Here is a 26,851-nt window from a genome sequence, read left to right on the forward strand (position 1 = left end):
CCAGGTGAGAAATAGCAACAGCTTGAAGGACCAAAGGAAAGGATACACAGTAGACAAGTTTGGGAGGTAGCACAGGCAAGACTTGCTGAATTAGGAGACGTGGAGGAAAGAAAATTAGGGAAGGCACCGGCTTTTAGTTCTGGGGAAACAGGCAGCCAATATGAGACTTACATAAGAGGGAAGGACTGAGGTGGTCGGGCACAGGAAGGGTAGAGAACCAGATGGACAAAATATTTGACATATTGGCTTAGAGGTTCTGGGCATAACCCTTTAAATATGATCAATATGCAAAAGGACATCATCCCTGAAGTCAGGATAAAAACCACCCTGTGGCTCAGATGAATTCTCTCGTCAGATCTGTGAGAGACAGTGAGGCTACAGATGGATGATGTGTCCCTGGCACATTTTCCAGGAGAAAACGGTTCTCCAGAGAGAACAGCGACACCTTATACTTGCTGAAAGGATGAAAGTCAACTAAAGCAGAAGCAAGCTTCAAGTGTTCCTACATGGCCAGAGGCACATGGATGGATGTCGTTTTCCACTCTCAAGGCGTGCATAGTGGTCCCATGCAGAAACACTGCCTGAGCATCATTCCCCATGTCATTCAGGGCAGTGTGACACTGTGACAATGCCACCTGGAAGTGGGGTGCTCCTCTCCCAAGCAAAGAAGAGCTGAAGAACTCAGGAGGAGAAAAAACATTTTTTTTTCTCTTTTGCATATTTTTTTCAAGAACTACAGAGTACTTATACGTATGTCTCTTGCAGCTCATCTAACTGTATTATAATTATTAGTTTTGTCTGTCTCAGTCATTAATCTGTTAGCTCCACCAGACGAGGTACTGTAATTTTTTAATGGTTGAGTCTGTGGCCTTTACACATAGGCCTCAATAAACATTTGGCGAATGAATGAACTGAGGAGCTTGTTTGCATACAGAGAAGACAGGTCATATTCTGCTCAGCCTCGGTCTAATTTTAAACTAGAGGCAAGTTCTGTTTAGCTCCCTCACTCTCACTGGCTGTCTGCTTTTGTTTGTTGTTACCTTCTTGCTCCCTTCCCACCTCCACCGCTACTCTGTTCCTCTAGCTGCCAAGGCACTAGCCTTGCAATGGCCTGTTTTTTAAAGAAAATTAGGCAATGGCTATTTCTCTTATTTGCTGCCTCAAGGCTCTGCAGGAAGTCTGGCAAATCACTGAGAGCCAGTTCATAGACAGACAATTCTCAGGATGGCAATGTGAAAACAGCCTAACCAGTAAGCTGCTGCTGCTAAGTCACTTCAGTCGTGTCCAACTCTGGGCAACCCCATAGACAGCAGCCCACCAGGTTCCCCCGTTCCTGGGATTCTCCAGGCAAGAACACTAGAGTGAGTTGCCATATCCTTCTCCAATGCATGAAAAGTGAAAAGTGAAGTGAAGTCGCTCAGTCGTGTCCGACCCTCAGTGACCTCATGGACTGAAGCCTTCCAGGTTCCTCCATCCATGGGATTTTCCAGGCAAGAGTACTGGAGTGGGGTGCCATTGCCTTCTCTGGGTTAAAGCCCAGTAGTGGTTTTATGGGTGAAAGATTCAGGGAGAACAGAGGAGATGAGCTGTATTTTGTGATGTTTTGCCTTGGTATTTTTTTCTTCAGTTTTTTTTGAGATTAGTGATATCGTTTGACAGTACTCTTTGTCTACTTTCAATAAAGAAGAAAGAATTGGCTCAAAGTTTTCCTGTGAAGAAACAGCAGGACAATTCAGATTCTACCTTTGGCCCCACCTAGCATTCCATGCAAAGGCATATGTCAGCCTCTAAAAGTTATTCCTCCACTCTATCCACATGTAAATGATTAGCACCTCAATAAAACACACTTTTTCTAAGGATATACTGCCTTCAAAACTGCCCCTGCACTGATGAGAAATTATAATGTCACCGAATAAACCATACATGGAACAGACTGGTTCCAAACTGGGAAAGGAGTACGTTAAGGCTATATACTGTCACCTTGATTATTTAACTTACAGGCAGAGTGCATCATGGAAAACGCCAGGGTGGATGAAGCACAAGCTGGAATCAAGATTGCTGGGAGAAATATCAATAACCTCAGATATGCAGATGGCAGAAAGCAAAGAGACACTAAAGAACCTCTTGATGAAGGTGAAAGAGGAGAGTGAAAAAGCTGACTTAAAACTCAGCATTCAAAAAACTAAGATCATGGCATCCAGTCCCATCACTTCATAGCAAATAGATGGGGAAACAATGGAAACAGTGATAGACTTTATTTTCTGGGCTCCAAAATCACCGCAGATAGTGACTGCAGCTGTGAAATTGAAAGATGATTTAGAAAGATGGTAACGATAACCCTGTATATAAGACAGCAAAAGAGACACAGATGTATAGTACAGGTTTTGGACTCTGTGGGAGGAAAGGGTGGGATGATTTGGGAGAATGGCATTGAAACATGTATAATATCATATATGAAATGAATCGCCAGTCCAGGTTCAATGCATGATACTGGATGCTTGGAGCTGGTGCACTGGGACGACCCAGAGGGATGGTACGGTGAGGGAAGAGGCAGGGAGGTTCAGGATGGGGAACACGTGTATACCTGTGGTGGATTCATGTTGATGTATGGCAAAACCAATACAGTATTACAAAGTAAAAATAAAATTTAAAAAAATCGATGTGTTAAGAGTCAAAAAAAAAAAAAAAAGAAAGAAAGACGCTTGCTCCTTGGAAGAAAATCTATGACCAACCTAGACAGCATATTGAAAAGCAGAGACATTACTTTATTGAAAAAGGTCTGTCTAGTCAAAGCTATGGTTTTTCCAGTTGTAATACATGGATGTGAGAGTTGGACTATAAAGAAAGCTGAGCACAGAAGAACTGATGCTTTTGAACTGTGGTGTTGGAGAAGACTCTTGAGAGTCCCTTGGCCTGCAAGGAGATCCAGCCAGTCAGTCCTCAAGAAAATCAATTCTGAACATTCATTGGAAGGACTGATGCTGAAGCTGAAGCTCCAATATTTTGGCCATCTGATACAAAGAGCTGACTCACTGGAAAAGACCCTGATGCTGGGAAAGATTGAAGGCAGGAGGAGCAGGGGATGACAGAGGATAAGATGGTTGGATAGCATCACCAACTTGATGGACATGAGTTTGAGCGAGCTCCGGGAGATGGTCATGGACAGGGAGGCCTGGCGTGCTGCAGCCCATGAGGTCGCAAAGAGTCAGACACGACTGAGTGACTGACTGACTGAACTGATATAGCACCAGAAGGACTACCTTCAGGAAACCATGTGTGTCTGTTTCACGTTTCTCCTTCTTTGTAGATTCAGCTACATTAATGTCATCAATGTAAACATTTTTGGAGTATGTACAGGTCACAGATTTAATTCAGCTACATTGATTTAAAATGACAATGAGACTATTTTAAGGGAAAGAAGAATGAGAACCTGAGAAGCTACCATTATTTGGGGACGTTGGATTTTGAGCATTTACAAAGCATTTCTATACAATTTTTCACCAATCTTAATCTAGTCAGTCAACCTTCAGAAGAAAACAGAATGTCATATACATTGATATGTTAAGATAGGAAGTAAACTGTACTTTTTACTCATTAGATGTTCATTTCCATTTTTTATAAACTTTTTAGTATTAAACTGATTATAATTTTGTTTCTTTCCAGATAATTACATGATATAAACAAATACTATAACTATAATAAACTAAATTTTTTTTAATTTAAAAATAAAAATATATTAATTGAATCCAACATCATAATTAAAGCTTATATTGATTAAAAGTTCATCATGTATAAAATGGCTAAGCACCAAAAAATAAGTTACTGAATAATGATAAATGTCATTCATTGCCTGTTTTGAGTTAGTTGGAAGCACAGATGTTGAATTAAATCACTAGATAGTGAAGTTTGAAATAAAATCTGTTATTTTCCAATAACAACGAAGCAAGAGTTATAATGATTTTAGAAGTCCTTGAACTGAACTACATGGGTAAGATCTTGGCTTTAATCCAATGAAACACAAACCACAGTGCCTCTGAAATAACATCTTTCATTAGGATTGGAGCATTTGCCACTGACCAAATAGTCCACTATATGGGGGTCATTATTATAAAATGAATGAGAGCGTGCCCCTTTCTTACTAATCAGATAGAGAGATAGGAAGATAGATAGAGGCCGAGTTATTTCTACGATAAATTTTACACCACAGACTCCTTTTATTTTGGGGATGTGTGTTGGATGTGTATATTGGAGACAGAGTATATGTGTGTATGAGTGTGTGTGTGTGTGTGTACGTGAAGCCAGAGACAGTTCAGAGCAGTAGTTCACAGTTAGATTGTGGAGTCAGACTGCAGATACAATGGTCGCTAGTCCCAGCTTCACTGTCTCCTAGCTACACAACTTTGAGAAGGAGCCTGACCTCTCACCAAACCTTGTCTTTATGTGGGATTTTAAGAGAATTTCATGGACTTGTTGGAACTAAATGAGGACTTAAACAGGAAGTCCTGGGACAGTGCCTGGTTCACAGTTTTATCTTTTACTGATTCAGTTCAGTTCAGTTCAGTTCAGTCGCTCAGTCGTGTCCGACTCTGTGACCCCATGAATTGCAGCACGCCAGGCCTCCCTGTCCATCACCATCTCCCAGAGTTCACTCAGACTCACGCCCATCGAGTCAGTGATGCCATCCAGCCATCTCATCCTCTGTCGTCCTCTTCTCCTCCTGCCCTCAATCCCCCCCAGCATCAGAATTTTTCCAATGAGTCAACTCTTCGCATGAGGTGGCCAAAGTACTGGAGTTTCAGCTTTAGCATCATTCCTTCCAAAGAAATCCCAGGGCTGATCTCCTTCAGAATGGACTGGTTGGATCCCCTTGCAGTCCAAGGGACTCTCAAGAGTCTTCTCCAACACCACACTTCAAAAGCATCAATTCTTCGGCGCTCAGCCTTCTTCACAGTCCAACTCTCACATCCATACATGACCACTGGGAAAAACATAGCCTTAACTAGACGGACCTTAGTCGGCAAAGTAATGTCTCTGCTTTTGAATATACTGTCTAGGTTGGTCATAACTTTTCTTCCAAGGAGTAAGCGTCTTTTAATTTCATGGCTGCAGTCACCATCTGCAGTGATCTTGGAGCCCCCAAAAATAAAGTCTGACACTGTTACTACTGTTTCCCCATCTATTTCCCATGAAGTGATGGGACCAGATGCCATGATCTTCGTTTTCTGAATGTTGAGCTTTAAGCCAACTTTTTCACTCTCCTCTTTCACTTTCATCAAGAGGCTTTTTAGCGATTACCATTATGATATTCTTCTAACTTCTCTGTCATAAAATTTCCTAAAAATATTGGGTCAAATACAGTGTTCAGACAGCTTTTTCATATATATGTGTTTGAAAATAACACATTGCTAATAACTTTATGGATGACTTTGGTAAAATAACCTGTCTGTTATGCTATTTCTATATTAAATATTTCTATGTGGGGGCGGTTCATGTTTGGGAGCGCATGTAACACCCGTGGTGGATTCATGTCAATGTATGGCAAAACCAATACAGTATTGTAAAGTAAAATAAAGTAAAAATTAAAATTAAAAAAAAACTAAAAAAATAAACAAAAGAGTTACTATGCTGCCTACTAACACTGGACGATGAGTTAATGAATGATTAATGAATCAGGCTAAAATTTCTAAGAAAGAGGATGACATAATATTATTACAGTATCTCAAGGTTTTGTTTTTTTTTTGCCTTTATGTGTTACTTTGCATTCATTTCAAAGCAAGCCAACAATAAAACTGCTAAATGAGACTTTCTTTTGAGAGAGTTCTTTTTTAAAAGCGTGTGGGATAGAATCAGTTGAAAGCAGAAAAAAAACCAACAAAAAACAGGATGACATAAAGGCAGAGGAAGTAGATTCATCTAACAGGAAAAACAGACAGAAAAAAGCAACACTCAAATGGTAATCTGCTTTCCTTCACATCTATTTCTTTTCATGCTCAGTAGAAAAGGAGTATTCCAGGTTATTATAACATCAGTTCAGTCACTCAGTCGTGTCCAATTCTTTCCGACCCTGTGGACTGCAGCATGACAGGCCTCCCTGTCCATCACCAACTCCTGGAGTTTACTCAAACTCATGCCCATTGAGTTGGTGAAGCCATCCAACCACCTCATCCTCTGTCATCCCCTTCTCCTCCCACCTTCAGTCTTTCCCAGCAGCCGAGTCTTTTCACATGAGTCAGCTTACATATGTACATATAAAATTAGGGCTCTGAATTTGCCCCAGAATTGTTTTAAATTATCTGCTCTTACTTTATTATGGTGATATATAAAGGATATACAAAGATGAGGTCTTTTTCATTTGGAATCTAGTAAATCCCCTGTGAAATTTTATGTTTTAAATAAATCTTCATCATCTGCCTATTCTATTGTCATTTGCTTCTTCATTTAATGTTTGGATGAGTCAAATCCAAACATTAAATATCTGTGTATTTGTGGGTGAACACTGACCATTAGGAAAACCATAGTTAAACAATGGGGGTTGGGGGTATGGGAGACTTCTCTTTGTCACAATATACCAGACTAGATGGACTGGAAAACCTGAAACTTCTCTAAAACATACATTCAGATTTGCTCAAAAAGAAAAGGGACTGTTCAGGTGCCAGAAACAGAAAAGTAAGCTAACACGCACTGGCAGAGAAACAAACCCTTCGCAAGGTGACTGTCTAAGTAATCAAGTGGTTTGGGGCTTGGCGCCCACAGAGATCACAGATAATGAGGTAGTGACACCTGCATCAAAGCAGGATCTGAGAAGAGCTGAATCTCTGCAAAGAGTCAGGCAAGGAAAAAATAACCATCTCCTTAAAAGTAGGAGACAGGGACATGCTTCTGCACCACAGGTCAAGGGAAACAAAGTGGTCTTTTTGGTAACTTTTAAAACACTTCACCTGGGTTTTGGATTTAAACATATAGCATCTGAACAACATGGCAGTCCCAAAGCAGGGAATTATAAAAGCCTGTCTAGAAGTGGGGCTTTCCTTGTGGCTCAGAAGATAGAGAATCTTTCTGCAATACAGGAGACTGGGGTTCGATCCCTGGGTCAGGACGATCCCCTGGAGACAAGAAAGGCTACCCAATCCCGTATTCTTGTCTGGAGAATCCCATGGATAGAGAAGCCTAGCAGGCAACAGTCCATGGGGTCACAAAGAGCTGGACACGACTAAGTGACTTAGCAGATGTCTAGCAGTGAGCTAGTGATAGCACAGAAGCCTCTGGAAAAAAAATAGAGGTCAGTCAGACCATAGGAGATTTTAAAGATTCAGATGACTTTATAACAAAAAAGTGACAAAATACATAAAGAAACAAACCACTAAAACTGAGAGAACAGAGCACACCAGCAGGATTAGAAACCCAAACACTTGATATTAATAACAAAAGATAAACGGTGAGGGACTTTCCCCTAAGGCTCAGTAGTTAAGACTATGCTCCCAATGTAGGGTACAAAGGTTTGATCTGTGGTAGCAGGAGCCTGGTGGGCTGCTGTCCATAGGGTTGCAGAGAGTTAGACATGACTGAAGTGACTTTGCATGCATGCATGCATTAGAGAAGGAAATGGCAACCCAATCCAGTATTCTTGCCTGGAGAATCCCATGGGCAGAGGAGCCTGGTCGGCTGCCTTCTTTGGGGTCGCACAGAGTGGGGCATGACTGAAGCGACTTAGCAGCAGCAGCAGCAGCAGAACTAAGATCCCTCATGTCATGAGAACAACCAAAATAATAATAAATAAAATTCTAAAAGGTAAATTATGAAATAAACACATTTAAAGTTACTAAATAATTAAAAAATAAGCATACAATAAAATAATGCATATAAATATAAATAAGCTTATAAGCAAATTAAATATCAAATTAAACACAGTTAATGAGGAAAACCCCAATACACTGGCAACCTGATGCAAAGAGCTGGCTCATTGGAAAAGACCCTGATGCTGGGAAAGATTGAGGACCAGAGGAGAAGGGGATGAGAGAGGATGAGATAGTTAAATAGCATCACTGAGTCAATGGACATAAATTTGAGCAAACTCCAGGAGATAGCAGAGGACAGAGGAACCTGGAGGGCTGCAGTCCATAGCGTCATGAAGAGTCAGACACACATTAGCAACGAAATAACAGCAATGAGGAAAACAGTTAACTAGAGAAACACACGAACGAACAAAGCAGAAAAATGTATAAGATTTTTAAAACATTAAAAATTTAAGAGATGTAGATGATAGAATAGGAAGGAACAAGGTGTAATAAAAGTTCCGAGAGAGAGGGGAGGGAGGGAAGGAGACAACATAAATGAAAATAAAGAAAATGAGAATAAATGAGTATTTAAAGGAAGAATGGCTGAGAGTTTTCCAGAATTGCTGAAAAACACAAATCCTCTGACAGAGGGGGAAATGAGATGTGAATGTGATTTGAAAATAAAATGCAAATCTGAGTCATCAAAATGGAATGACCAATGACCAAAGAATAGAGAAGAGCTTAAAAACAGAGAGGAAAAAAAAACAGATTAACTTCTAAAGAATCAACGCTTTGCAGATGGTTGATTTTAGACTGTTCAAATGCCACAGTCGAAACCAGAAGATAATGGATTAATATTATTAAAAGGCTGATTGGAAGTAACAATTTTTCGTAGAATCTTATGCCCAGTAAATGATCTAACATGAAGGAAAAAAACAATCAGCTTCTTGTACCAGCTTCTTGGTACAAGAAGTAACTAATTTTCAGAGAATCTTATGTCCAGTAAATGATCTAACATGGAGCAAAAACTATCAGCTTCTTGTACCAGCTTCTTGTGTCCTTCCGGGTTCTTAAGAACTAGAGGACATATTTTAGGAATATGGAAACTGACCCAAAAAGAACTGAGACGCAATGGTAAGGGAAGGTACCAGGAAGCATCAGAAAATATAAATAAGCATTGTCAGTATAGCGAGTAACAATAATAATGACCTCTTTAGGGCACACAAACCATAATGGATCTAAACTATTGGACGATAAAGTAGTGAGCAGAATTAAAACATTCTAAGATCCTTTTGTTGGTCAAGAAGCTTATAGAAACTATGCTAAGGCATGTTAAATTTGCATTTTAGAACCATACATTGCATAAAGCAAGCATGCATGTAAAAAAGCAAGTGTAGTTTCTAAAGACAGGGAGGCCTGGCGAGCTGCGATTCGTGGGGGTCGCAAGGAGTCAGACACGACTGAACTGAACTAAACTGAACTGAAAGAGCAAGAAAACAAGTGTGGACTTCAAACAAGTTGAAGGAATTCAACAATGAAAGTCAGGTTCCTGCCTTTAAGATGCTTACTGTTGGTTGGGAAAGAAACATATAACTTTACAAAACAGAAGATAAAAATCTGCTTTATTCTAGAGAAGTCCAATCTCTTTTGCCTACACGTTAAGTCCTTTCCCCTTTACAGCCTTAGGCAGGTAGAGAGTTCCGATAAACTTACACGTTTCCTAGACTTTAAAAGGCACAAGTTCTGGGCTTTGCCAAAAGCACATAACAGAAACAATCCATTATTCAACATATGCGGAGAGAGTTCTAACAAGTGTCTGCAAACTTGCCAATACATGTGCTTTATATTAAGTCCACCCCACTCAGTCTCACTTATACCTAAAAAACAACCATCTTGAAAGTAAAATAAATGTAACCAGAAAAATGTTTACATGCTTCCCATGCATACTGTTTTCAGAAAAAAAGATATGCATCTTTGTTCCCTTGCTGTCAGCACAACGGTTTCTGAAGGCAAAAAAATATGAAGTGAAAACAAGAGGACTGCAAATAAAAAACAAAGCATCCAGGCTTGACATTCAGCCTTCTAGGGAACAATCCATCTTTGTGTGTAAGGAACACAAATTCACAAAAAGATAACAGAACAACTGAAGAAATGATTATAAGGTCCATGTTGCTGCTAAAAGAGGATATATAACCAGCAGAATCAGGACAACAGAAAGGTGCTATAGTTAAGAAATATAATTGTACTAAGAGTAGATCAAGAGATATTGTTTTAAACAACAACAAAACCCATTACAGTTATTTTATTTCTTTTAAGAGAGGGACTAAAAAGGAAGAAAATGGATTTGTGAGCTTTTGACAAATCTGTCTTTAACAATAAGTCGTTGAGCCCATAAGTACTGGACTGAGATGCTTTTAAGCATCAGGATGTGCGCCATTCAGAACATTCCTGGGGAGGAATAACTTGGAGATACATCAGAGCAAAATGCTACCTTTTGTAAAAGCAGCAGTGTGTCTCTCTTCTCTTGTTTTGATGTATGGTAAGCCAGTACTATATTTAAATAATCTATAATCCTTTCCAAAGTTCAGGAATGAAAAATGATGCTCTTCGGAACATTATTTTTAAAGGGTGCTGTGATGGGGCATCATACTTTTCTCCATCTGCTCATTATAATTGATAATGTACATCAAACACTATTATAATGTATTAGTTACAAGTCATATTTTAGACCTGTACCATTTGCAGTCCCAACTTACTACATGATGTTAACAGACTCTTATAAGATGATAGTAATGAAACCACTTAGGAACCCAGCTATGATATCTAATATAGATCTACAAAACTCATCAAACAGTACTTATTAAATATCTATTTCAAACAAAAAGTACTGAGTATTAGGATCACATTTGGATTATGTGTTCAGGAAAACTGGGTACTAGGTCCACATCAGACACATTAAAGCTACTTGACTTGGGCTTAACCCTTGTAGGTCTCTGTTGTCTTATCTTCAAAATGGGGGAAAAGATAAGTGAATGGCTTACACACCTCAAAGGAGAAATAAGCTGAAAATCAGAGGATAGAACATAGTGAAACTGGGTAATGACTATAAGGCAGTGTTATCGATGAACTACACCAGCACAGGTAGTGCCCAGGGTGCAGGTAGTAGGTTTCTGCTACCTGTGTAGATATTACTCTATACATGAACTTAATACCATGATGCAACGCCTATTTGAACAGTTTCATCTGAAGAGACATCTAATTTCTAATTTCTTTCTAAAGTCCGATACTCCATTTATCACATCAAAGGGAAATTATAACTGAACAGAATTCTAAATAAATAACACTGTCTACTTTATTGCCAATTTCTTTTTTATGTTAAATATAAAAACTCATGTTTTATCTTTTATTCATTAAATTATGGAAAGCAGACAAACATAAAAATTACAATGGATTATAAACTTCTGAATTTGATTTTCAGTCTACCTTATCACAAAAGTATGGTCCAAGACATTAAATTTCTAAGCCATAATCCAGTTTGTCTCTTACTAACAGCATTATTGAGAAATAATTTACATAAGATAAAATTCACCATTTAAATGGAGAATTCTGATTTGCATTTCTCTAATAATGAGTGATGTTGAGCATCTTTCATGTGTTTGTTAGCCATCCGTATATTTTTGAGATTAGTTGTTTTGTCAGTTGCTTCATTTGCTATTATTTTCTCCCATTCAGAAGGCTGTCTTTTCACCTTGCTTATATTTTCCTTTGTTGTGCAGAAGCTTTTAATTTTAATTAGATCCCATTTGTTTATTTTTGCTTTTATTTCCAGAATTCTGGGAGGTGGATCATAGAGGATCCTGCTGTGATTTATGTCTGAGAGTGTTTTGCCTATGTTCTCCTCTAGGAGTTTTATAGTTTCTGATCTTACATTTAGATCTTTAATCCATTTTGAGTTTATTTTTGTGTGCGGTGTTAGAAAGTGATCTAGTTTCATTCTTTTACAAGTGGTTGACCAGTTTTCCCAGCACCACTTGTTAAAGAGATTGTCTTTACTCCATTGTATATTCTTGCCTCCTTTGTCAAAGATAAGGTGTCCATATGTGTGTGGATTTATCTCTGGGCTTTCTATTTTGTTCCATTGATCTATATGTTTGTCTTTGTGCCAGTACCATACTGTCTTGATGACTGTGGCTTTGTAGTAGAGCCTGAAGTCAGGCAAGTTGATTCCTCCCGTTCCATTCTTCTTTCTCAAGATTGCTTTGGCTATTCGAGGTTTTTGTATTTCCATACAAATCTTGAAATTATTTGTTCTAGTTCTGTGAAAAATGTGGCTGGTAGTTTGATAGGGATTGCATTGAATTTGTAAATTGCTTTGGGTAGTATACTCATTTTCACCATATTGATTCTTCCAATCCATGAACATGGTATATTTCTCCATCTATTAGTGTCCTCTTTGATTTCTTTCATCAGTGTTTTATAGTTTTTCTATATATAGGTCTTTAGTTTCTTTAGGTAGATATATTCCTAAGTATTTTATTCTTTTCGTTGCAATGGTGAATGGAATTGTTTCCTTAATTTCTTTTCTACTTTCTCATTATTCGTGTATAGGAATGCAAGGGATTTCTGTGTGTTGATTTTATATCCTGCAACTTTACTATATTCATTGATTAGCTCTAGTAATTTTCTGGTGGAGTCTTTAGGGTTTTCCATGTAGAGGATTCACACCAGTCAGAATGGCTGCGATCCAAAAATCTGCAAGCAATAAATGCTGGAGAGGGTGTGGAGAAAAGGGAACCCTCCTACACTGTTGGTGGGAATGCAAACTAGTACAGCCACTATGGAGAACAGTGTGGAGATTCCTTAAAAAATTGCAAATAGAACTACCTTATGACCCAGCAATCCCACTGCTGGGCATACACACCGAGGAAACCAGAATTGAAAGAGACACATGTACCCCAATGTTCATTGCAGCACTGTTTATAATAGCCAGGACATGGAATCAACCTAGATGTCCATCAGCACATGAATGGATAAGAAAGCTGTGGTACATATACACAATGGAGTATTACTCAGCCGTTAAAAAGAATTCATTTGAATCAGTTCTGATGAGATGGATGAAACTGGAGCCGATTATACAGAGTGAAGTAAGCCAGAAAGAAAAACACCAATACAGTATACTAACACATATATATGGAATTTAGGAAGATGGCAATGACGACCCTGTATGCAAGACAGGGAAAGAGACACAGATGTGTATAACGGACCTTTGGACTCAGAGGGAGAGGGAGAGGGTGGGATGATTTGGGAGAATGACATTCTAACATGTATACTATCATGTGAATTGAATCGCCAGTCTATGTCTGACGCAGGATGCAGCATGCTTGGGGCTGGTGCATGGGGATGACCCAGAAAGATGTTATGGGGAGGGAGGTGGGAGGGGGTTCATGTTTGGGAATGCATGTAAGAATTAAAGATTTTAAAATTTAAAAAATAAAAAACTAAAATTAAAAAAATAAAATAAAATAAATGGAGAATTCTTTTAGCAAACGATCTTTAGTAAATTTACAGATTTGTGAAACCATCACCATAAATGTCCATTGCCCCCCAGAAACCTCTCATGATCCTTTACAGTCAATCCCTATTATAACTCCTAGTCCCAGGTCGCCAATACTCTACTATCCTATTCTATCACTTTGCTTTTTACGGATATTTCATATAAGTAAAATTATACACTACGTAGTCTTTTCTATCTGCCTTCTTTACTTAGCATTTCTTTTCCTCAGCATACCTCAGAAAAGGAGTTTGTTAATTTTTATTGCTCAATAATATTCTATTAAATGTATAGTTCATGTTTTGTTTATCTAATATCAGTTGATGAACATTTGAATTACTTCCATTTAGGGCTATTATGAGTAGTGCTGCCTTGGACATCATAATCCAGTTTTATGGATATATGTGTGTGTATATACATACACACACACACACAAATAGTGCTTACTCAGCCTTGGGGAAATTGGTTCTCAGATACACAAACCATAAATTTAGACTTTCCAGGTGCTCCATTGTTCTAAAGTTTCCAGGTGAAGAGAGAGAGAATTTGTAATGTGGTTAAGAGCACAGATTCTAGAGTCTGGTTCCTTGGGGTCTGTAGACCAATTTGACTTCATATATTTTAGATGTTATGGGGAGGGAGGTGGGAGGGGGTGTTCATGTTTGGGAACGCATGTAAGAATTAAAGATATTAAAATTTAAAAATAAAAAACTTAAAAAAATTAATTAATTAATTTAAAAAATAAATAAATAAATTTTAAAAAAATTTAAAAAAATAAATTAGGCGGGTTCTTCATTAACTTCCTTGGTTTCCTTCACTGTAGAATGGGGATAATGACGGTGGCTCCACTATGAATTTATAGTGAGAGTGTGAGTCACTCAGTTGTGTGTGACTCTTTGTGGCCCCATGGACCCCATCACCAGGCTCCTATGTCCATGGGATTCTCCAGGCAAGAACACTGGAGTGGGTAGCCATTCCCTTCTCCAGAGGATCTTTCCAACCCAAGTCTCCTGGATTGTGGGCCGGTTCTTGACCATCTGAACCACCAAGGAAGCCTTTATACTAAAGATAAGATGCTGCAAAAGACACTTAGCGAAGTGCTTACTAGATGTTAACTATTATAATTAGAATTGTGTACTAAATCATCATTAAATATTTTTTGACTTCCCTGGTGGCTCAGATGGTAAAGCGTCTGCCTGCAATGCAGCAGACCCGGGTTCGATCCCTGGGTCGGGAGGATCACCTGGAGAAGGAAATGGCAACCCACTCCAGTATTCTTGCCTAGAAAATTGCATGGATTGAGGAGCCTGGTGGGCTACAGTCCATGGGGTCACAAAGAGTCGGACACGACTGAGTGACTTCACTTTCACTACTGCTGTTAAAATGTTTAGAAGATTTTTGAATCTATTTTCCCACTCAACCAGTCAATCTTAAAGGAAATCAGTCCTGAATATTCACTGGAAGGACTGATGCTGAAACTGAAGTTCCAATACTATGGCCACTTGAGGCGAAGAGCTGATTCATTAGAAAAGACCCTGATGCTGGGAAATATTGAAGGCAGGAAGAGAAGGGGATGACAGGGGATGAGATGGTCGGATGGTATCACCAACTCGATGGACATGAGTTTGAGTGAGCTCCCGGAGATGGTGATGGACAGGGAAGCCTGGTGTGCTGCAGTCCATTGGGTAACAAAGAGTCGGACACAACTGAGTGACTGAACAACATCGACAACGCTTTCCCACTAAGAGATGCAACTCTTATTTTTGATTAATACAGTATAATTATCAAGCACAGACACTGCATGTTTTTATATGAGGTATAGCAAAATACCTATTTTCCTGTCTGGCCATTACCATATAGTCATTGGATGGGGAATATTATCTATTGACCTCTTGCTTCAAGATCTCTTGCTGGATTCAGAGAAAAAGCAGAGTAAGATTTACCATAGGAAGACCATTCTTCCTGCTCTCACATCCTCTTGAATGTAACATTCGACTCATGACAGAAGGAAAAGAATAAAAAATAAATAGCTTAGGATGGAAGGACACATGTCCACCCGTGGCTGATTCATGTCAATATATGACAAAACCCACCACAATATTGTAAAGTAATTAGCCTCCAAGTAAAATTAATTAATGAATTTTAAAAATAAATAAATAGAAAAGGCAATGGAATGGCTTCTCCAGCTTAATTTAATTATTTAATAATATATAGTGCATATTATGGGCCAGGAACGGTTCTGAATTCTTTAAAAATAGTAACTCATTTCATCTTTATAACCACTCTATTAGCCACTCTCTTAGCCACTCTATTAGCCTCAACTTTGGATCAGATAATCAAGGCACAGAAAAGTTGAGTAATTTAACCAGGATCACCTAGCTTGTAAGTATAAAGCTGAGTTTCAAACCAAGCAACCTGGGTGTAGTGTTTGGTTTACGCCACTATGCTTTGCTGCTCCTTTTGCTGGAAGACAGAAATATCTGACGGAAGTGGATGTATTCCCAGAAAAGACAAGTAGAAGCACAATCAGTTTTGTTTGCCACATAGACCCATTTTCTTCAATCAGACTATTTGGCCTACAAGATAGCATATTAAAAAGCAGAGACATTACTTTGCCAACAAAGGTCCGTCTAGTCAAGGCCATGGTTTTTCCAGTAGTCATGTATGGATGTGAGAGTTGGACTTTGAAGAAAGCTGAGTGCCGAAGAATTGATGCTTTTGAACTGTGGTGTTGGAGAAGACTCTTGAGAGTCCCTGGAACTGCAAGGAGGTCCAACCAGTCCATCCTAAAGGAGATCAGTCCTGGGTGTTCATTGGAAGGACTAATGCTAAAGCTGAAACTACAATACTTTGGCCACCTCATGAGAAGAGTTGATTCATTGTTAAAGACCCTGATGCTGGGAGGGATTGGAGGCAGGAGGAGAAGGGGACAACAGAGGATGAGATGGCTGGATGGCATCACCGACTTGATGGACATGAGTTTGGGTGAACTTCGGGAGTTGGTGATGGACAGGGAGGCCTGGCATGCTGCGATTCATGGGGTCGCAAAGAGTCGGACACAACTGAGTGACTGAACTGAACTGAACTGAACTTAAGCCACAGAGAAATGCTTCTTACAAAGATAAGTGAAACATGGCAAGTTATATTCCACTTTCAGTTTCATCTTAAACTCTCATCCATTTTATGTAAACGTAATGCTGAAAAAGTCAAGCTTTTCAAGTTCACAGAAGAGGTCTTTAAACATTAGGAAGGCTCCCTAAGCTGACCATATGAACATACTCTTTGTAACCAATCATTCTCATTGTGAATTGACAGAGTAGTACACCCTCTGAGAAAACATCCCCAATTTTTAAAAATCTAGTGTGATTTATATCATTCTTGGAAGATCATGGTTCATATACACATTTTAAACTCTTTAATTACACAATTATTAGGTACATACTTGTGAAAGAGAAACCTACAGATAAATGAAATGCAGCTCTATAGTAATATTTTAAAGGCTTTTTAAAGTTCTGATGGATATAAACTAAATTTGTTCAATGCAGCATTTATTAAACTATTACAATAATGGAATCTGCTTTTTTCCTCCATAATAGCTTTTTTACCTATATTGACTGTAAAATGCTAAGAATTGCTCCAGACATCTAAGCAATCCAAAACATGCTAATGCAAACATTTCTTATTCTTCTGATGAAACCTTATTCCAATACAACCTCTGAGGTCTGAGTTATGAGAAAGATGACAGTTAATAACATATGACAGCATGAATAAGTTTCAAGAAGATAATAAATAGAGTAACATTTATTAGTATTATTAGGGGCTTATCATGCCCCCAAACATTATGTTCTACATGTTTTATCTTATGGAATGCCCAAAACAACTCCAAAAGGCGAGTATTAATTTGTTAATTCTCATTTTACAAAAGAAGAACTAAGTAATATACCAGAGCACACAGATATTAAGAGGTGAGGCTGGGCTTCAGATTTAGGCATTCTAAACCCAGAATTCATATTTCAGCAGTTATACACAGCTGTCTTCCACAGGGTCGCAGGCGATCATTTCACTTACACATGTAGAATCCCTAATAGTAGGAGCAAACTAGGAAATAAATATTACATAAACCTACCAAGCAAAATCTAGGGAGGCAGATATGATTTATTCATCACAATGTGTTTATGTTAACTCTTGATACTTTTATTATTCTAATACCTTTTCACTTTCGTATGTCTCTTCTTCCCTTTAGTAAGTAGTATGATGATTAGAACTTTTTTCTTTCTTCCCTGTCCTAAAGTAACTGCAGGGACAGCACATTTTCAAATGGTGATATATTCTGTAAATACTTGAAAACAACAAAATGGATCTGCAGTCAAACACTACTTCATATTGCTTTTCATTTTTCCATCAAAGGATCATTCGTACATTAATATCTCATTCTAAGATATAAAATGTGTTGTTTGTGAGTGAGCAGTACATTTTTTTAAATTGTTTTCTTCCTATTGTATACTTAATAAAAAACTAAAAAAAAAAAAAAAACAAAGTGCTAACATTAAGTTTCTGCAAATCAAATTCTATTTTGACATACGGCCTTTTAAGTACCAAAAAGGAAATCATGCAAGAAGTACTAGATTTAAAGACTACAAAAGTTGTGAAAATATGGAATGCCAAGTTCTAAGAAATGCACATTTTCCATGCTTTGTTCTAAGAAGACAGTATCGGAGTAGCATGTAAGACATTTCTTCAGCTCTCTGTAGCTACTTTATTTCTTGGTAACTTCTTTAAAGCCTCTGAAGATGCAAAAAAGAAGAACAAATGGATCTATAGAGAGAGTTTTCTTTCTTTTTTTTTTTTTTTTACTACATACTTATTGTGCCATGATTCTTCTAGACGTCAAGGATCCAGTCCACTGCCCTGAAGGAAGTTACATTTGACAGGCAGGAGTCAACAAATAAGAAGGCAAATGCATAACAAGATCTCACAGAGTAGTAAGTGCTGTGGAGAAAATCACAGATAGCACTATGAAAGACAGGAGCGTGCAGGCGAGGGAGTGAGAAGCAGGCACACAGTCAGCCAGAGCCCAGGCTGGGTGGTCGGCAAAAGGACCTCTGAAAAACGTAACATAGAAACTGATGCTAAAAAGAAGAGAAGCAGCCAGCTATGTGCATGCTAAGTGCAGAGGCCCAGAAGAGGGAATGAACTTGGGCAGCCCAAGGAACCCAAAGAACAGCTTGCGGGGCAGGGGCACCAGACTCTTAATAGAAGATGATTTCTGGGCTCAGAATAGATCACAGTGGATGGATCACAAGGTAAATAACCAAGGTCAAGAGACTGAAGGAGCTCTCAATGAAATGGGGAGTCACACAAGTATTTCATGTGAGATGACAAAACCTTTTACATTTCAAAAATTATACTTGTGCTGCTCTCAGGAAAACAAATTATTGGAGGGCAAGGGAAGAAGCAAGATCTGGTTAGAAGTTTCTATGAAGGCAGTCTAATGAAAAGATGAAGATAGCTTAGATGGGCATAGTGGAGATGGTGCAAAGAAGGATTTAACATGTACTTTGGAGGTAGACTTGACTAAGCTTTCTGAAAGAATGGACATGAGGGGTGAATGAAAGGGAGGAAGCAAAAATGATGCCAAGAGTTCTGGCCCAGGCAACTGGTTAGATGACAGAAGAAATCATGATATAGAAGAAACCAAACAAGAAAGTTCTGGGTCTGAGCATTGATTCTTAGGTTTTGCTTTTGATATCTAAGTGCCTGTTAAATAGCCAATGAAGATGACTGAGTGGGTTCAGGGAAAAGTTTAGAGGTAGAGATAAAAACTTGGCAGTCACTCACATATACTTGGTGTTTCAATCTATGGGACTAGATGAAATCATCATGGAGTTGGCGGTGGGGAGGAGGAAGACAGGATAGGGAGCGAATTAAAAGAGTGTGAGAGAAACAGAAAGAGTGGGGAGAAGGAGAGAGGAGACCATGCATCTGCGAGTGAGCACGGATGTGTAAACAAGCCCTCAAACTAAACATCTGGGCAATGTAACATTTAGATGTTAAGGAAGCAAGGGTTCAGCCACAAACACTAAGGAGGAACAGCCAGTGAGGTAGAAGGGAAATGTAAATTCACCTCTTCTATGCACAGAACCTTGACAGCTAACCTTCTAACAACTGCAACCAAAAAGTACTTTCTGGCACTTTTCTCCTATAGCATTGCTCCTAGAACTACTTATTTGCTGGCTAAGGTTGCATATAAACTATACTTCTCTAGAATAATTTCCACAGTGTTTTAACAACAAAATCAAGCAACACCATCTCATAAGCACAGGCCCCTGAAGGTTATCAACCCTTGCATGTATCTGGGGGAGAACTGCAATAGAACCATGAACCTGACCTTCCTGTTTCAGCACTCCACCTGCTGGCCTTGTTACTGTGCTCCATCACCACATTCAAGGCCATATCTTGTGATGAATAAACTGAAGTCTCATTCCCTGTTTCCTTCTGGATGAGCACAATCTTGTAAAAGTTCTCATAGGTATTTCTCCTATTCTTCCTTTCATTTTGCTAACAAAATCAGAAGATTTTGCCATGGCTTGCTAATTCACTGTGTATTTCTTCAACAGAATTCCAATGATTAATACTTATTTTAGGTTCTGAGCCACATTGATTTTAGCTTCTATTTTAACCATCCATCCTTGTTTCACAAACTCAATTAATTACTTTGTATGCTCTCTCTGATTTACCTCCAATTCACTTGTCTTATCTTGTTTATGTTTTAACTCTTCTGGTAGACTCTGAACACATCAAGGGCAGAACTGTGTCTTACTAATCGTCACATCGCTTATGTCCAGCATGGTGCCCAGTACTAAATGCATGTGCAATTAACGTGGAATGAATGGATGAATTAAATAATCTACTAGATTAGTTCAAACTGTTCTTTATTGAGTTTGACAAAAATGATTAAGATGTAAAAAGACTGCTTTATTATATTTTAAATAAGACCCTCAGGAAAAACTTTCCTGTTGCTGAGATTCATCAGTCCCCCAAATTTTCCTACCTTCCTTCTATTTGGATATGTAATTTTCATTAGTATGCTAGCATATGTGCAAGCAATTTTGAGTGACAACTGCTACTCAATTGACTTTTTTTTTTTTTCCTTTTTATCTTCAGGAACTAGCAGTGTGTTTAAACTCAATAGCAACATTAAATGTTGGATTTTCTCATTTGCTCAATGTAGCAAAAATTCTTTTATTTTAAAATCAGAAGTACCTACAATTATTATGGAAAGACAGTACATATTTTATATTACTATTTTACTAGTCAACTCTATGATTACTTCAACAGTGATTTCACCATTTTTAATCAACTAAACTCTGCTGAAACAGTTAAATATTAGAAATGAATATTTTTTATAGAAACATTATGAAGTTTGAGAGGTTCTATGACAATGTGACAAGTACACCAGATGTGTAGAGGTTGCAAATACTTCACTAAAATGAGACAGATATTGTTTCAACGTAGATTATCTAGATTTTATTTCAATTAAAAAATGCTGAGCCTACAGTGCCCCGCTTTTTCTGTAAAATTTATGTCAACAGAATACACAGAAACTAAATCCTGAATCCTCTGGTCCATTTAGTCAGCTGAAGGTCTTGGGAACTCCGATTAAATAAATGACTTGCAGAATATTAACAAGTAAATTAACATTAGAGGTAGAATTTGAAAAATCTCCATTTCTGTTCTTATATCTTCACCACATATTTTGTTCTCCAATTTGTCACATAGCAAAATGGTGAATTCACATGATTTATAAAGAATGAAGGGAAAATAAAAGCAGAAATTATAAATATTTCTTCATAGATCTTGTCTATCACTATAGACATAGCCAGATTTTTAAAATCTCTTTATCCTGGCTTAGTCAACAACTTACCCTCACTTTCCTTCAGTATATTTTTACATTTATACTCTATGTAATATACTCCATACTTTCTATAATATGCTCTATTCTTTCTAATTTAGTTACCTCTAAAGTAGAATTTGATTAAGAAGTTAAGCATAGCTAAATTCCAAATAGCATTGCCTCTTATTTTCTAATTAGAGCACATAACGAAAAAGACTTAATGCATGACACAAGTCCTAACTGTTAAAAACAGTATGATTGCTACAATCTCACAAATGAAAATAGTTTACTAAGTTCTTGAAGTCACTGTATAGGAATGCAGCAAAGTTATTTAACAGGCTTTCAAGTACAAAACCAATATCACTCAGAAGAATTAATTTTAAATAGAGTATTCCCAAATGATAAATGTAAGTGTTTAAAGAAAAACAGTGATTGTAAACACGTCACTATATACTCATTATTTGACATTATCCAGCCATCTTTATTTTCGGTTTTAGATAGAATAAATTCAGTCTTCAAATTAAATAACTGACTGATCACAACCATCTCTCAGATTTATCTAGATGTGGAAAAATTTAGTTTCATATTTAAATGATAAGTAGAGTCCTATGTAGATAGAAATCATGACATTAAATTATTGCTCCAGAAGCATCAGTGGTTAATAAGGCTTAATATGGGTTAATAAACCCATAATCTTTCATATATAAAAAACAGACACCAACGAAACCTTTATTGCCAGCCTTTTATGGTAAGAAACAGAAAACTGCAACAGAAGAACATTTCTGACTTTACATGTTTTCACTTTAGGAATGCAAAGCTAGTAAAAGTAATAGTCCTTCTTATGGTCACATATGGTGAAGGCATGACTATCCCTAAATTGCTAATGTCTTATGTAGCCCCAAAATCAACTTTCTTTAAAAAAATGAACATTAATTCAATATTTGATTATAAATAATGTCATTTATATAATCTTGTTTTTATTTTCATGGTGAAACTTACTACTTTCCTATAGTTAATAAAAATAATTATCAAAATTTAAACTAGTTTTGTTCATAGAAAACATGGCTGTTTTACCATGTACTTGTTAATCCTGATACCTTAAAAGCTAAATTTTGCAATTTGAAGAACACCATAAATGTTCCTCCAAATATTTTTCAAATGTTACAAAGAAAACATTGCTGAATTTCATGATACTATTATACATATTTTCCTCTATGGAATTTCAATATAAAACACAGACTAAAAATATGACAATTTCTATGGTGATAATTAGTGTGTGATTGCTAATCGTGTTACTGTGGTCATTATTTAATAACCTTAATATTCAAAGAGATCTAACTGGTAATTGTATCTTGTCTGTATATTTCAAATAACAAATGATACCATGGACTTGCCTGTTTCTCAGAAATGCAATTATGTGTTGTCTAAATTCCTGTAAACATCAGGCAAAACAGTGCTGACCTTCTCGGGCATTTCCTGGTGTCCTGCTGCCAGTCTGCCTGCAGCACTGTTTCCCTGTTTCATCATGTGGGGAGGTGGGAGTAGGTAATGGAGCTTCTGTTAAAAAAATTAGAGAACTTTTAAAAATAATGTATTTACTTTAGACTTTCCAAAACACATTGAACTGAACAGGTACAGGAGATGATGAAGTGGGGAGCGGGGCATTAGTCAATATGAAGCCCTAGGCTGTACTGACGAACACATGAATGGAAGAGAGGAGTTAACTTATGAAGCGTGTATATGGAGGAAATGCACATGAAGGATGAAATAACGTGAATGAAAACATTAGAGCCATGGGACAAATCAGTCAGTCAATCGAGACGTCAAGAACACTCCCTGAGAATCTATTCTTTCTGAATATAGAATACTAGAGCAAGTCACTAGAAACTTTCTTTCTAGTGACATTCATAAAGCACATTCATTAATCAATACTGTTTTAGTATTGCTGCCCAACGTATTATTAACACAGGCAAATGAGGACCACCTCTGGAAACAGTAATCAAAAGAGACATGTGCTTAGTTGCTCAGTTATGCCAACTCTTTGCAACCCCATGGACTGTACTCCACCAGGCTCCTCTGTCCACGGGATCTTCCAGGCAAGAATACTGGAGCGGGCTGCCACGTCCTCCTCCAGAGGATCTTCCTGACCCAGGGACTGAACCTGAGTCTCCTGTGGCTCCTGCACTGCGGTTGGATTCTTTACCCACTGAGCCATTGAGAAAACCCCTATCAGAGAGAAGGGGCAGTCAACTGCACAAAAGCTGATACAAATACTCCCAAGTAGTGTGGCGGTACAGAGGAGCCTGTGGAAATGAGAGTGCTATCCTGAAATATCTGAAGGGACGACCTGTCTCACAAAACCTCGGCTTGTTGTATGAGGTGCCAATGGACTGAACAGCCTCTGAGAAACATACTCCAGGTCATGGGAACCAAGGATGACACTACCCCTCATGACCGATCTGGTTAAAACAGAGGCAGAGTGGTCTCTTGGCAGTGACACTGTCAGGACTCCAAGTATCAGAGGGCAGTGAGGACAGAGTCCATGGCCTGAGAGGTCTAAGTACTGAGCCCATGTGCATGAGTTACAGTCAGTCCCCAAGTGTGCAGTCCCTCAATCCTGCCTTAAGACTTTGGTAACATGTTCCCCAAACACTACACTTGCTATAACTTAAGACTTAAGGATACAGGTTCCAGTCATCCACTTGGCAAAATCATTCACTCATTCTCTCACTCCTTAAAGAGCACTATGCTTGGTCAGTACTAGGAATGCTGAGATGAATGAGAAAGAACCCTCCCTGAAGTAGCTCAAAGAACCAGCTTGGGGTCATGTTGAGGAAAGGCACATGTTTCTCAGCTTCCATCTGCTTCCTATGCTATTACGTTTTCTTCATCAATAAGATCTTTGAAAATTTAGTAGAGGAAAGCAAACGTATACATGTGAATAAGCTCAAGGCATTTAACATCACCATTCATCCATTTATAAGGAATGTCAATTCATGACATACTCACTTAGCACCAATTATATGCCAGGAGTACTTCTAGTTGCTGGTTAAAAAAAAAAAATGAAAGAAAAACAAAAACACCTGCCCACATTTTTATTACATATACACAGATTAGAAGAAACATTTTTGTTAATAATGAATTATAAAGTTTGGAAGCAAAACACTTAAAATCAATTTAAAAACCTAATGAATAGTATTATGCAAGCACTATTTGTTACTTAGTATTGAAAAATTTTATGATTCGAACATTTAACAAAGTTAACAGTCAAAAATAAGGAGAGCAATCAAATGTTCCAACCACATTTCACATTAAATCTACATGAATACCCTTAACAATGTTGTCAAAAATCAGACTTATAAAGTTATAAGGCTGTAGTGGAAAAGCAAAGCAAAGATAAAAATCACCCTATGTTAACACTTCTGATGGAAATTATGCGTCTCTGTTCTCCCCTTCTACCCAAAGAATGTTTACTCCCAAAAATCATTAAAAAAAAAAAAAAAACAGCTTTAAGGACCTACGAAAGGAATAGAGACTTTTCCATTGAACACTACTGTTTCATTCGTCATACCAAGACACTGGAGACTGGGGGTAGAAGTATGATGCCACAGTCACACTCACTAGCTGTGTGGTCCAAGGCAAAGTACTAATTCTCTGCTTTCTCTTTTTACTCTTCCCTGCAGGGGAGGTAAAAACATAGTCGATCCTTGAACAACAGGGAGGTTAGGGGTATCTACCCTCTTATAGTCAAAAATCCATATAACCTTACAATCTTCACTCTTTGCTCAGTTCTGAATCTATGGATTCAACCAACAATTGAATCTATGGATTCAACCAACAATTACATGCTACTATAGTACATTTCTCGGAGAAGGCAATGGCACCCCACTCCAGTACTCTTGCCTGGAAAATCCCATGGACAGAGGAGCCTGGTAGGCTGCAGTCCATAAGGTCGCTAAGAGTCGGACACAACTGAGTGACTTCACTTTCTTTTTTCACTTTCATGCATTGGACAAGGTAATGGCAACCCACTCCAGCGCTCTTGCCTGGAGAATCCCAGGGACGGCAGAGCCTGGTGGGCTGCCATCTATGGGTTCGCACAGAGTCGGACACGACTGAAGTGACTTAGCAGCAGCACGGTACATTTCTATTGAAAAAAAAAAATGCATGTAAGTGGATCCACACAGTTCACACCAACGTTGTTTACGGAACAACTTGATTCATAGGGTTAGTGTGAAAATTAAATGAGCTAACACATGAAAAGGATTTAAGACTTTTTAAAGCACAGAATAGGTGTTTACATGTATTAAATTGGAAGAGCACTGCAGCAACTATCCATGTCAAAATCTTTACTGACAGAGGATCTCAGAACACTCTAAATGAAGGGGAAAAGGGGGGCAAATGAACTTATTTACAAAACAGGAGTCACAGATGTAGAAAACAAACTTATGGTTACCAGGGGATAAGGAATTGAGGGGGAAGATAAATGGGGAGGTTGCAATTGACATATACACACTACTATATAAAAGACAGATAACTAATAAGAAACTACTGTATAGCACAGGGAACTCTACTCAGTACCCTGTATTGGCTTATATGGGAAAAAATCCAAAAAAGAGTGGATATATGTACATGTATAACTCATTCACTTTGTTGTACACCTAAAACTAACACAATACTATACTATTCTCCAATAAAAATTTTCAGAAAAGAATTCTGAACCAAGCAACTAAGATTTGGCATTCATCAGCCCCGTGAACTGTAGCTCACCAGGCTCCTCTGTCCTTAGAATTCTCTAGGCAAGAATACTAGGGAGGGTAGCCATTCCCTTCTTCAGGGGATCTTCCCTGACCCAGGGATGGAACATGGAACTCCTGCATTGCAGGCAGATTCTTTACAGTCTGAGCCACTAGGGAAGCTCCTGTCATTCACTAATCTGGATCAAGTATTTCCCCAGGCAATACAACAGCAAAGCTGCAATCCTTGGTACCTATATAGTCTTTTTTTTTTTTTTTCTGTACAGTTCTTCTGTGTTTTCTTGCCACCTCTTCTTAATATCTTCTTCTTCTGTTAGGTCCATACCATTTCTGTCCTTTATCGAGCCCATCCTTGCATGAAATGTTCCCTTGGTATCTCTAATTTTCTTGAAGAGATCTCTAGTCTTTCCCATTCTGTTGTTTCCCTCTATTTCTTTGCAATGATCGCTGAGGAAGGCTTTCTTATCTCTCCTTGCTATTCTTTGGAACTCTGCATTCAGATGCTTATATCTTTCATTTTCTCCTTTGCTTTTCACTTTTCTTCTTTTCACAGCTATTTGAAAGCCTCACCAGACAGCCATTTTGCTGTTTTGCATTTCTTTTCCATGGGGATGGTCTTGATCCCTGTCTCCTGTACAATGTCACGAACCTCCGTCCATAGTTCATCAGGCACTCTATCTATCAGATCTAGTCCCTTAAATCTATTTCTCACTTCCACTGTATAATCATAAGGAATTTTATTTAGGTCATACATGAATGGTCGAGTGGTTTTCCCTACTTTCTTCAAATTAAGTCTGAATTTGGCAATAAGGAGTTTATGATCTGAGCCACAGTCAGCTCCCAGTCTTGCTTTTGCTGACTGTATAGAGCTTTA

General features: G+C 38.1%; 1 protein-coding gene across 7 annotated transcripts in view; it reads right to left on the reverse strand.

Moving 5' to 3' along the window:
* Positions 1–26,851, reverse strand: part of PRR16 (proline rich 16) — a 280,803-nt gene that overhangs the window by 144,579 nt on the left and 109,373 nt on the right. For 4 of the 7 annotated variants that reach the window (XR_009600836.1, XR_009600835.1, XR_009600834.1 and 1 more), the window contains one exon: positions 22,682–22,777. The exons of the other annotated variants lie outside the window; for them this stretch is intronic. Coding sequence is in view for 1 of the 4 variants with exons in the window: in XM_060416347.1 (XP_060272330.1) it covers positions 22,682–22,777 (96 nt within the window). In the remaining 3 variants the exon portion in view is untranslated. The remainder of the gene's footprint in view (positions 1–22,681; positions 22,778–26,851) is intronic. 7 annotated transcript variants of the gene reach the window in all.

This window comes from Ovis aries, chromosome 5 (assembly GCF_016772045.2).
Source record: "Ovis aries strain OAR_USU_Benz2616 breed Rambouillet chromosome 5, ARS-UI_Ramb_v3.0, whole genome shotgun sequence".
In the NCBI taxonomy this organism is placed as follows: Eukaryota; Metazoa; Chordata; class Mammalia; order Artiodactyla; family Bovidae; genus Ovis; species Ovis aries.